General features: G+C 37.1%; 1 protein-coding gene across 1 annotated transcript in view; it reads right to left on the reverse strand.

The window, feature by feature from the left end:
- Positions 1–12,090, reverse strand: part of RELN (reelin) — a gene marked incomplete at its 5' end in the record, with an annotated part of 251,119 nt that overhangs the window by 151,582 nt on the left and 87,447 nt on the right. The window contains 2 exons of the mRNA XM_066184512.1: positions 1,920–1,998; positions 3,632–3,664. Of these exons, the coding sequence (XP_066040609.1) occupies positions 1,920–1,998; positions 3,632–3,664 (112 nt within the window). The remainder of the gene's footprint in view (positions 1–1,919; positions 1,999–3,631; positions 3,665–12,090) is intronic.

A 12,090-nucleotide genomic window follows, 5' to 3' on the forward strand; every position in this document is an offset into this window, starting at 1 on the left:
TTGTAGTATTGCAGGTCCTTAATGCCTCAAGTCCACAAAAAACATTTAAAGAGACAATACAAAGGAACAAAAGGAGCAAAAATTGTACGCGCATACTAAAAACTATTAAAATGAGTATGTACCAAATAAAAAAAAATCCACAAAATTCTGTAAACTACAGCATTTTTACTTAAGATGGTTAAACTATGAATGACCTACACAGATGGAAAGTTGTGACAGTCCTTAATAAAAAGGAGAATGAAGTCAAATGTCACAGAATGAATGTATTAGCTAACAAACACAGGTAAGTGCTGAAATGTTCATCAAGGATTTATTTGATCAAGATAAACTAACCCAGTAAAATATTTCTGTGTCTTGTATGAATGAAAACAATAAAGTTAGTTATATTTATGAAATAGGATTGAAAGAAACAGAAAACTCAGAAACAATCTTATATAAAAAAAGGAGGTTCCAACCTTCAAAACTTCATATTAAGACCAAGAGATGTGTTTATCTGGGTATTATGTACTGTATATATACTTGCTATACAGAATAGAATCAGTTTGTTACCAAGAGAGATGTATAACTTCCTCCTCGGGGATATTGTACACATTTATCATACGAAATTGTCGCCTATCTTTATGATCACTGTGGTGGTAAAATTATTAATATTTAAGATTCAGAGGTCTGTCTAAGAGTTACCTTTGCTAAAAGAACACTTCTTTTGACTAAAAGCTAACAGTCTGCCACTGTTTCCAACTCCCCTCTTCTGAGCTAAGGGAGCACTGGGGGTTACTCCTATAGGCTGCACCAACAGTCATCTCTCCATACGGTCCTTTTATTTACTCAGGGACAACTTAAGGAGTTACTTAAGGAGTTACTTAAGGAGTCCACCCTTCCCAGGGATCATTATTTGACTCTATTAACATTGAAGTGATTATTTTTCCTCAACTCTTCCCTTGTTTTCTGAACCAGTGGCTTCAGAAAACAAGGGAAGAGTTGGTTGGGTGGGTTGGGACTCTGCAGTCACTTGGCAGAGAAAGGGGGAGCAGAGGGAGAGATGGTGTGTGAGAGCTCTCTCACTATGGTCACAGTTCATAAAGCTGCTGCCTGGCCTGTCCTAAGTTGTACCTACCCTACTATGCATGGGAAGATTGAGATTCTTCTATAGCATCTACTGGTTAAAGAATGATAACACCTTGTGCTGTTTCAGACGTAGAATGTGATAATATGAATGACCATATTCAAGAATCCCCAAACCCCCCAAACCCTAGCAATTGGGAGTTGCTGTATAGAACTGAGAAATGAAGTGTTTTCCTTCTTATACAATATGAAACTTTTGAAAAAATGCGCCTTCTACCAAAAAAACAAAAAAAAACAAAACAAAAAAAAAAACCCAAAAAAAAAAAAAAAAAAAAACCCAAAAAAAACAACCTCAAACATTTTCATCACATGGAAATTAGACAGAGGTATTTAATTCCAGTTAGGTTTTTCAGAGGGGTTTTCTTACGGTTTTTTTAATCACTTGGAAACACTTCATTTCAGTTTGGAAGGAATTATTGCTATAGCTATCTTCACCAAAAACACGTACAACATAAAATTAGAAAAGAAAAATTGAAACAACAAAGTTTAATTATTGAAATTCTTCTCCTTTTGGATGAAAAGCTGTGTTTTCAGGAAACCAAAATCTTCATTCATAAATATTCACTGAGCTCAGCTCTCATCCTTCTATTTTTGGATTAGTTAAAAATTTGAAATTAACAAGAATTTGTCACCCACTTCAATGTGCTTAGAATTTCTCAGTCACTCATTAATAAATTATTAATAAGCCAAAATATTTTGGTCCTAATGAAGCAAACCAACACTTTTGTTTATACTTCATTTCATTCAATAAATGTTTTCATTTCCTCAAATGCAGACAAAGGAGTGCAGAAACTCACCACATGGTAGGATTCAATTCTTGCTGATAGTAAGAGTCAAAGTCATCTCGTAGGATAATGCTGTCACTGTGCATTTCAGCTGCAAAGAAAACAAAGCAGTATGTGAGAAAAAGAACCCAGTGCAATCATCCCATGCTTTCTAAATGTTACCTTACCTAGAGTTAAAGTAATGCATTATAAAATACATTTTAGATTTCTAAAAATCTGTTTTTCAGGTTATGCTACATGTGAAAGCCAGGGTTTCTTCATTACAGGGTTTTTTTGTTTACTATGGATCACAGTACCACAAAAAATTAAGAAGTGCCTCCATCATGAAAGTGTGATGGGTATGGAAAGATGAAGTCATCAAGTACACACTAAATCTTTTAAGAACTTTTGTTCCAAATTGTTCGTTTTCTGAATGTTTAGGAAAAAAACCACTTCCAAATCCAGATTTTGAAAACATGGGCACAAGAATGGATGAGAAGTCCTAATGAGTATATTATAGCTCTTATAGTCAGGGGATTTATTTTTACAACTCATAAGCAAAATCCGTGAGCTCACTGGAATTTCTCTGCTGCTATCAGCAGACCTGGCAGTAAAGGTCGTCTTATCTAAGGAACATAAACTGTGAGTTATGTTATGCAAATATTTCTCACCACTGTTCTGAAAACTTCAGACTCCAATATTGCACCTAGATTTACATTTATATATGATGTCTCATTTATGTATGATGACCAATAAATTCACTTAAAATCCCCAAACCTGTGATTGTGTTAGACAGACCCTTCTCTACAAATGCTTTCACTAAATGAATGCAGTAAGTGTCACCTGCGATTTAAACTGAGGAAGAATGTCAGAATCTGTCCTGGACAAATCAAATTGCAGCACACGGGTTGGTGGGTGCAGGGCTGGAGAGCAGGAGCAGCAGTGCTTTGCTCCGGGGTCTGCTTTGGAGGTGTACTGGGACAAAATCTTCCTCAGAGTAACCCTGCTCTGGTGTGAGGTGCTGTCCCACACTGAAGGTTATGGGTCATGGAATCAGAGAATGGTTTGAGTTGAAAAGGACCTTAAAGATCACCTAATTCTAACACCTCTGATATGGGCAGGGACACCTCCCACTGTACCAGATTGTTCAAATTCACATCCAACCTGGCCTTGAACACTTCCAGGGATGGGGCATTCACAGCTTCTCTGGAAACCTATTCCAGTGTCTTACCACTCACACAGTAAAGACTTTTTTCCTGATAGCTAATCTAAACCTGCCCTCTTTCATTTTAAAGCACTTTATTTCCCCTTGTTCTATTACTACAAGCCCTTGAAAAAATTCATCTCCAGATTTCTTGTAGCCCCTTTAAGTACTGGAAAGTGCTCTAATGTCTTGCTGAAGCCTTTCCTTCTCCAGGCAGAACAATCCCAACTCTTCCAGCCTGTTTTCGTAGCAGGGGTGCTCCAGCCCTGGTTCTCGTGCAAACAGATGCTCTAATACATAACTAGGACCAACAGATCTGCAGCATGATATACTCACACTGCAAGGATTCAAAGGCAATAAAGAGCAATAAAAATCATAATGAAGAAACAACTAATCAGAATTAGACATAATTCAATCCATTTTATGTTAATCTCATTTTTATTTGAATTCCTCAGACCTGGTTTCATGCAACTTTACGGATTTTTTATTTTAATGAATCAATGATTCTGAGTTTAAGTAGTAAGAATGACAAATCACATACCTAGGTGAGGATGTAAGGGAGCTTCTGTTGGGGCTGCAGAAAACAAAGACACACAGTGCATTAATATCTTCTGGGAACAGGGCTCAACTGCAGCATTAAAAATCAATTCAGCTTAAAACAAATTGTACAGTACATATTCTCTTAAATCAGCTATCCTGGTAGTTTAATTGCAAAAAACACGATAGACCCCATTTTACAAAACAAGTAGGAAAACAAAAATTATTCTCTTAATTAAAATAAACATTGAAAAAAATGGAAGTTAGTACTGGTTTTACAGTAAGGTAAAAAGGTCAATTCTAGTCTAGAATTATGAGATACTGTTAAACAGAGTTTGTATTAAGATTCTATAGCTCAAGGACTGACAAAAAGGGTGGAAATTAGGTTCAACAACAGAAATAGCCTAGGATAGGCAAAAAATGCCATACTTTGATCTTTTATACTGCACTGAACAACATTTTACTGGGCATATTATTGGGGGACGTAATCCAAAGATTCCTAGGGCAACAAGTAACAGATTAATTCTGTGAATCATGGTGTCGAACACTTATATCAAAGAATGTTTTTGCAGGCAATGTTGATCAATTCCCCAGTAGGTCTCCGCCTCCCAAGAAATTCCAGAATGTTGTAAAGACACACTGCATGGGATATACATGTGAAATGGCACAAGTTTATTAAGTAACCATCTACCAACACTTTGCAACAGGACTCTTGGTGTAGCATTGGTGTAAATTTGCTACAGTGTGTTAGATACTCCATGGCAGCTACTACACCCATAGTAGATCTCATATCATACACCTTGCTAGATCTCATATCCAAAGTGGGTTACATCTCTTTCATGAAGGTCAAAGGGGTGCATATAACCAAGCTCCTGGGAAGCAGCTACCTATTTGTTTCTCAGTACCTCACCCATGGATATATATTTCCAGCTGTCTTTTAGACTTTGGTAAAATAAAACCAAAAAAAAAAAAAAAATATTAAGCCAGGAGTAATTTGATGATTCTGTGTTTTTTTGTTGGGCACTGACCTAAATTGTTGCAGTACTCCTGATTTCTTCAGCATATTTGCAATAAAATACTGAAGTACTGTAATTTCTGTCATAACATCTGACAAATTAAAAATAGATTAAAAAATAAACATAAAAATGAATGCAGCAATCTGTGTAGAGCTCTCACACATAGTCATCTGAATAGAAAGTCCAATACAAATTTCAAGAATTTTGTTTTTCTCTTCCTGCTTAGTCCTTAAATACTGGGTTTGAAAGGCGGCATGCCATTCTGTAATGAGACTGCAACATTTCATGGAGAAGCAGGTGATGAAGAAGACTGAGCAGTCAACAAATGAGATATCTGCAGTCCAGAAAATGATGGCAAACAATCTGGATTTACCTTAGACAGAAAACTTCAATTTAACAGACTTACCAATTAGAAGAGTGACACGTTTTACACCATCCACTAATCATATAAATATATACATATATGTGCATATATATCTCTCCCCTAACCTTATATACATATACACATACATATGTATATATAAACACATATATGTACACGCATACATATATACACAGGCATATATAGGTATGTATGCATATATAAGGGATGTGTGGGTATATATATATACACATAACACTGAAAACCACCACTGAAAACTTTACTGAAGCTGAGAGAAAAGACCTTCTTAAATGTCTGTTGTTGTTTCAGAAATCTGAATTTTTTTTTTCCTTTTGTAGCTAACTTGCTCCATTTTTTATATATATACAAGAAATTCACCCATGCTGCTTTGTCTTCCCTAACAGAAATGCCAGTAATGACTCTAGCAATGGCCAAGACCTCTCATCATGCTGGTAACAAAATCTGCAGAAACACAACTATTTGCACAAATATATGGGTTGAACTGGATTAACTCAGTTATTTCTCAGATTGAGCAACACAAACTGTTCTATATTTCGCCTGCAGGAAAAGAAGCACGCGATGGCATGGGATTTGTAATACTCCTGTTCTAAGAGGCTAGGTTTAAAATAAAATCTCTGTCTCTCATGTTCTGAATACCCCCTTCTCAGTAGTTCCAGAGCAGTACTGAGAGGTGATCTGCTGTGAACACAGGATGGCTGAAAGCCATCCTGCCAGTGCTCACCTACGAGGAGCATGGTCATGCCAGGACACATCATGGGCAGACTCATCAGTTGCCCAAGCAAATTTCATTGACCTCTGAAAGTAGCTCAACTGAAAGAGACCACCTTCTCCAAGGAGAGCAGTTCAGACCTCCAACTGAAAAAGGACTGTGTTATCATTCACCCTAGGTAGTTTGGTATGGCTCTTTGAAAGAGGCTTCCTGTGGAAAGGGCTCCAGACAAGGACACACTCAGTCATGAATGATGCTTCCTGAAGTTATTGTGCAAAATTTCGGCATTCAGCAAAAAGGCACAGGTAGAGAACAAACTTGGCATCTTTACATTTGCAACCTCTTTCGACTTCACCATTATTCAATAAAACTGGCTGTTTGTGTGATTAAAAAATACGGACTTGGTATCCGAGGGTTTTTACTGAAATAGCTCTTCCACCATTGCAAAACAAAACTGCTTACCAATGGAATGAAAGAAAGGAAATTGTGCATGTGCATACTAATGCTACTGATCAATCATTTAAAAATTAGAGGTGGAATTAACAAACACTTCATGTTAGACAAAAAGGTTGTTGTTACAAGTACAGACTTTATGATGGGGAGAGGTTACGTTTCCTAAATCTTTACGGGATCTAAGAGGCCCAAGTATTTTTGCCTCAGGTATTCTGATTGTACTTCAAATTCCTGAGCTGAATATGATGAAAGACTGTGAAGGTACCATTTAATGAGTGATAAACATAGACTTTATTCTCTCTATATACAATTTCTGTATTATGTTTTATATTTCATTATATATATATATTTCAAGTGTTGTATTTAAGGCCCACAAATAATAGAAATTCAAAACATAACACAAAACTAAGTGTGGTTGTTTTACAATTTTTCAGCTCTGCCCTTCTAATAAATTTATAGAACTAATTACTTTAAAATAATGTGGATTTTTCCATAACCCATACAGTGTGGCTGAAGTCAAATGAAGTTTTTTTGGTAAAATACGACAAAGCTAAAAGAAACAACACTGTGCAGAGTAACTACACAGTGTAAAGATATAAATGTATAATTTTAAAGGAATTATACAATGTATCAGACTGAGAGGGGAAGAGAAGATCATCTCAGTTCATATTTTAAACCATTATTCACTTTGTTAGGTATTCCTTAGGCACATGGTTGGATGGTTTTAAATTTAAAACCAGTATTTGTGTGGCCCCCAAATACATCTTAGCTTGCATGAGAATGTGTACCTATTTAAAAGGTAAAGTAAATGAATTTATTATTTGATTTTCACTAGCACCCTGGGTATATACAGAGCTTTACAAGAGATGAATTGTACTAAGCAAAGAATGGAAGCAGAGCTCAGCTGAGGTCACAATGTAAGACACATCAGCAAATACAATATGAGAAAATGTAAAGAAATGTGGCGTGCTTGCCTTGTCTTACAAGACAATCCCTTTGGCAAGGAAAAGCAGAGAGGAAAGCATGCAATACAAGTGATTCGGAGAGAGAAAGACCACAGTCAAACTGGAAGCATGAGAATCTTGAGGAAGCTAATGGGGAATTCAAAAGTCAATGGAGACATTGTGAGGCTCAGTGTCAATGGGATGAGAGAGGATGAAGGCATCTTTTGGTGTAAAAGGTTAAATTTTTCTGTGGATGAAGTAAGACTACTGAAAGGTTTGGCCAATTTAAATACACCCTTTTTTGGTTAAACTGGAAGGGAAGAAAATATGAAAGAAGTGGGAAGGGAATGTCATCTTCTAGAAACTGGAACACGAGGAGGAAAGGAACAATTTGTTGGTGGTCTTGTCAGTAAAAAAATAAGAAACAAAGTCATTAAACATGGTAATAGTCTGTTACTGTTAAGTATCAGTAGTGCCCATTCAGATAAAAAGAGGAAGCATAAGGCAAATTAAACAAATGTCCCAGAAAGCATCCATTTGTACTTTTGACACCCATATTCCATAGAGTTCTGGGGTCAAGACTGCATATAGGTGTAGGTAGAAAATGCAGCATAAGAAAATATTCTAAAAACTCACTAAAAATATACTTCTGTTTTTTCTCAGAACCCTAAGCTTTGTGGGTTTTTTAATATAAAGGGAAAGCGAATTACAGTAACACAAATGCCCACATGCTCCCAGACAAACATTATGCCCAGAGTTCTACAGCCAGGGGCCATCAGCTGTTGCTCATCAGTTCATGACAGATGAGGTGGGCAGAGAGGTATCTTCTGTTTATCAGATTATGAAGTCTAATCTCCTTGTCATTAGCAGCCAGATAAAGACAAAAAAAAAAAAAAGAAATTAATGTTTCTATTTAAACTCCCCCCAGTACTTCCTCTTTACAGGTAAACAAAGATGCAACTGAATGATAGAGGTTGGGCATCCCCTAGGGAGAGTCAGTCAGTTTTCTGAGGGGTGTGTTATTCTTGCTGACACATGAACTGAGGAGCTTTACACCAGCTCTATGCTCCAGTCCTCTGCTCTGTTTACTGCTCTAAAGGCTTGTAAAATACAAGCCTGAAATCCTGAAATTTGTTTTGCATTTTTGTTCCAGAGTGTTCCTAAATTTTACAAAGTACAAAACACACGTAAAATGTCTTGCACAAACATTCAGGCAGTTTTCAAATAAAAGAGAGTCTGGGCAAATTCTCAGGATTTGCTTTCAGTGCAGAGATATCTGTCAGACTATAGAGGGGTCTCTTTAGAAAGGAAACCTAGTCCTATAATGTGTGGCATTGACCGTGAGATTGCATAAAAATCTGGGAATTATGCAGAAGGGAATGATATGGCACTGAGGGAGCAGCTTCCTTTGTCTTTTCCATCTCTTAGGTTTTACTGTTCTGAGGTTCTCTGCTAGTCAGTCAGAACCAAACTCCCAGTATGGTGCTACTGACCTAAAGTTACAGTGTACCAGGGAAAAGGCCTCCTTAACTGATAGCATCTTACGTGGTGTGGCAAAGGAAGGTGGGGTTGTGCACCACGAGCTGTTCCTCCCACCAACACTTTTATTTTCATACAGATCTAAACTATTCTGAGTTCTACTGTGCGATCCAACCAGGTCTGATGTCTTGTCAACTCCATTTGAATTATGCCGCTGTTTACTAATGAATGATTTTTGTTCTACTCAAGTCAGAAATAAATATGAATCAACATGCACAATACTAAGTTCACCTTATTTTCCATTTATTTTACTACTACATCAATGATTAAACATATGGTTTATTAAATATATTTTTACTGGCAAGAATATCATCAGTCATTATGATCCCTATTTATCCTTTAAATTATTTACAAGATATTTCCCTTTTCTAGCTTCTCTTATACAGTTTTTGTTTGTTTGGGTTTTTTCATGTTTGTGCTAGATTATCTTTTTCTGTGATAATTTTTATGTCTCCTTTCTTCAATATAATTTTCATAAAATTTAAAGTTTACATCAGCTCTCAAACATCTCCCTAGCTTCCTAAAATATGTATTATATTCTGAACACAGATCTTTTTAAGCAATTATTTTACTTTCTTTGGTGTCATTCCCTATGGCAAAATTTTTTACTCCATTTACATTATACATGTGGCATTGCCATCCCTTAACACTACCCTTTATCATCCTCTAATTCTCTTCAAAATACAAAAAACCACTTTCATTTCACTGCAAAAATTCCATTAACTCCACTAGGATTTATTAATTTACATCTGAGGGTGGACAGCCACAGTGAACAAGATTTTTGAGACTCCTTGCTACTTTCACATCTTCATGTATTTCCTTTTTACCAGACATTAGGAAGACTGATACCACCTCTAGTGAACATACTTATTAAGAAGATGTCCCAAGATAAATCTATGAAGTTGCCCCTATGGTTTTATTTTTCTTTACTTAATATGTCACATCATTCAGTGCACTATTTCAGTATAGTAATGTTTAGGACTAGAAACAGACTATAAAACCTAATCTATGTCAATCTACCTTGCTGTTTTGCATATATATTAATATGATATTTGCATCTACATAAATTCACTAATTCTTCCTGAAAGAATCCTTTGTTTGTATTAGTGGTGTTGATGAAAATGGAATAAATGAAGTAAGGTCTACTTCAAAGAAAGCCTCTTTTCTTTGAATAGGAAAATTAATTCTAATAGTGTAAGGATGATAATAGTGTGCAGTGGTTAGAGACTAATGCAATGCACACTGTGCTGAAAAAATAAGAACCAAAAGGCAGAGGAGAGCCTGGTGCTGGAAACGTTGGGAGCAAGGGTAATAATGGGCAATGCAGTGGTTGAATATCCAAGTTAAGAAAACTGTGTCTGAGGTAGGAAACCAAGGGGAGAGAAGCCATGGTGAGGGTCAAAATGTGGGAGAAGAGCCAAGAGAGCAACTGAGAAGTTTGCACATCAGTATTGCAGGGAAATCTGATCACTGCTACAGCTGTCATAGGCTGTCCACTGCTCCCAGAACAGCACCTCTGGGTGATCCCTGCCTAAGCCAAATCTAATGGTTGCACAGCTACTGCAGAGACAATACATATTTTTGGGATGATAAATCCAGGGTGTCTCTGAAATGACTGTATAAAGCAAAGAGTATTGCTGGTAAAATCATGGGAAACACAAAAGTTACAAGGATGTGGGAGTCTGTGACAAATTGGGGAAGCTGAAGGCCCTTTTAGGGAGCTGGTGCAGGACACGGATTTCAGTGGCTGGATGGAAGGAGGAAGCAGCAAAGGGAGTGTCACAGCTGAGCAGCCTGTGGGACATCTCAGCATCCTTTGTTCTCTGCATATAACCAGTATCCAAATTCTATTTTCTCCTTGTTCTGCATTGTTCCTCTGAACTCAGGGACAGCACACAGTAACATAAGGACTTACTGTTCTAACCAACATAAGTGTTGCTGAAATGTTGATCTGAGGTTAGGTTATGCTCCAAAATTGCAGAACTGTAAAGCAGAGAGGGGTGAAAGAATAAAAGTTTCTTTTGTCAGCTCTCCCAGTAAAATCTTAGTGAACAGAATGTCTGAAGAAGGATTGCCAGGTCTGTATGGATGGATATCTACCCACTTGTCTCTGCTTACAAAGGTATTTTCTTCTAGCTGGGAGAAATCTTTTTGCTTTGTCCATATTCTCCTTGACCATGTTGCCAGTTCTGACACTGACAGTCATGTATTTCCATTCAACTTGCTTGTGCACAGCTTTCCGCATCCTGGTCACTGCCAGCTCTTTGTCACTGCCATCAATGTGACTCCTACTTCCCTCTCCCGCCCTTACCTGTTCTGGCTGCCCCAGACTGTCCTTGGCTGTGGTATGCTCACTCTGCAGTTATGCCTTGGAGAGTTTAGTCTGTTTATAAGAGGTTTTGTCACTTCATTTTGATTACCCTGCATATTCATTTTTCCACTCTTGACTCACATCCATCCAGCAAGCAGGCTGTGTGAGATATCCTCCCCATCCCCCTCAGCACATCCCAAATGTGATCCTGAAAACACTTCTGTTCCAGGTCCCCATGCACCAGTCACTGAAACACTGTGTTTTCACACTCCCATTACAGGTGCACAATTACCTCCTGTTAATTTCTCCAGATGTTCTTCCTTCCCCACAGCAAAAACGTGTCTGGCCCAATCACTTTCCATCCAGATCACCAGAACGCTCCCTTCTCTATTACCAGAACTGTATTACATATTTCCAGTTCCTTCAAAGTATAACCAACATCCTAACCTGCTAGCTGACATTTTTTCTCTTCTGAATCCCTCTTCCTACTTCCATTGAACTACAACAGAAGTGAAAACTCCAAGTTGAAAGTTGAAATATTTTCCCCTTATATATAGAGCTACTATTGATACCTTATATGAATAACTCAATTTATGCTCCTGAAATAATGTTCAACAGCTTTTTATTCCAAAAGACATATTCCCAAATTCATAGGAAAAAACCCCCACAACCCTATAGCTCTAATGCCTCCAAGAGAAGTGTTTTGTGGGATTTTCTCTTGTGTGTTAATATGACAACACATTTACCATTTTAAAATGATTTTATTTTAAATCATTTGGCCCATGTTTCATTGTTTCTTTTCACATGAAAATATCACTGGAATTTTCCTGAAATAACTGGAAATTGCTTTCTCTCCTGTACCAAAAATGAAGGATACCTTCTCTACTTCTCGCTCTCTTAGTGAAGCAGGTTCAAAGCAAAGTACTGCTTGTAGACAACAGATGATAACAGGACATTTATTTTTTAGGTTATTCATTGAAAGGCTAAACTGTGAAAACAATTAGATTTTTAAAGTTTGTGTAAGTCAAACATTTTGTTTAGCTATAAAAATGATCAAATATTGTATGTGACAGGCAAAAATTCAATGG

Source organism: Chamaea fasciata, unplaced genomic scaffold (genome assembly GCF_029207755.1).
Source record: "Chamaea fasciata isolate MVZ Bird 193981 ecotype frontalis unplaced genomic scaffold, bChaFas1.0.hap1 SCAF_5, whole genome shotgun sequence".
Lineage (NCBI taxonomy): Eukaryota > Metazoa > Chordata > Aves > Passeriformes > Sylviidae > Chamaea > Chamaea fasciata.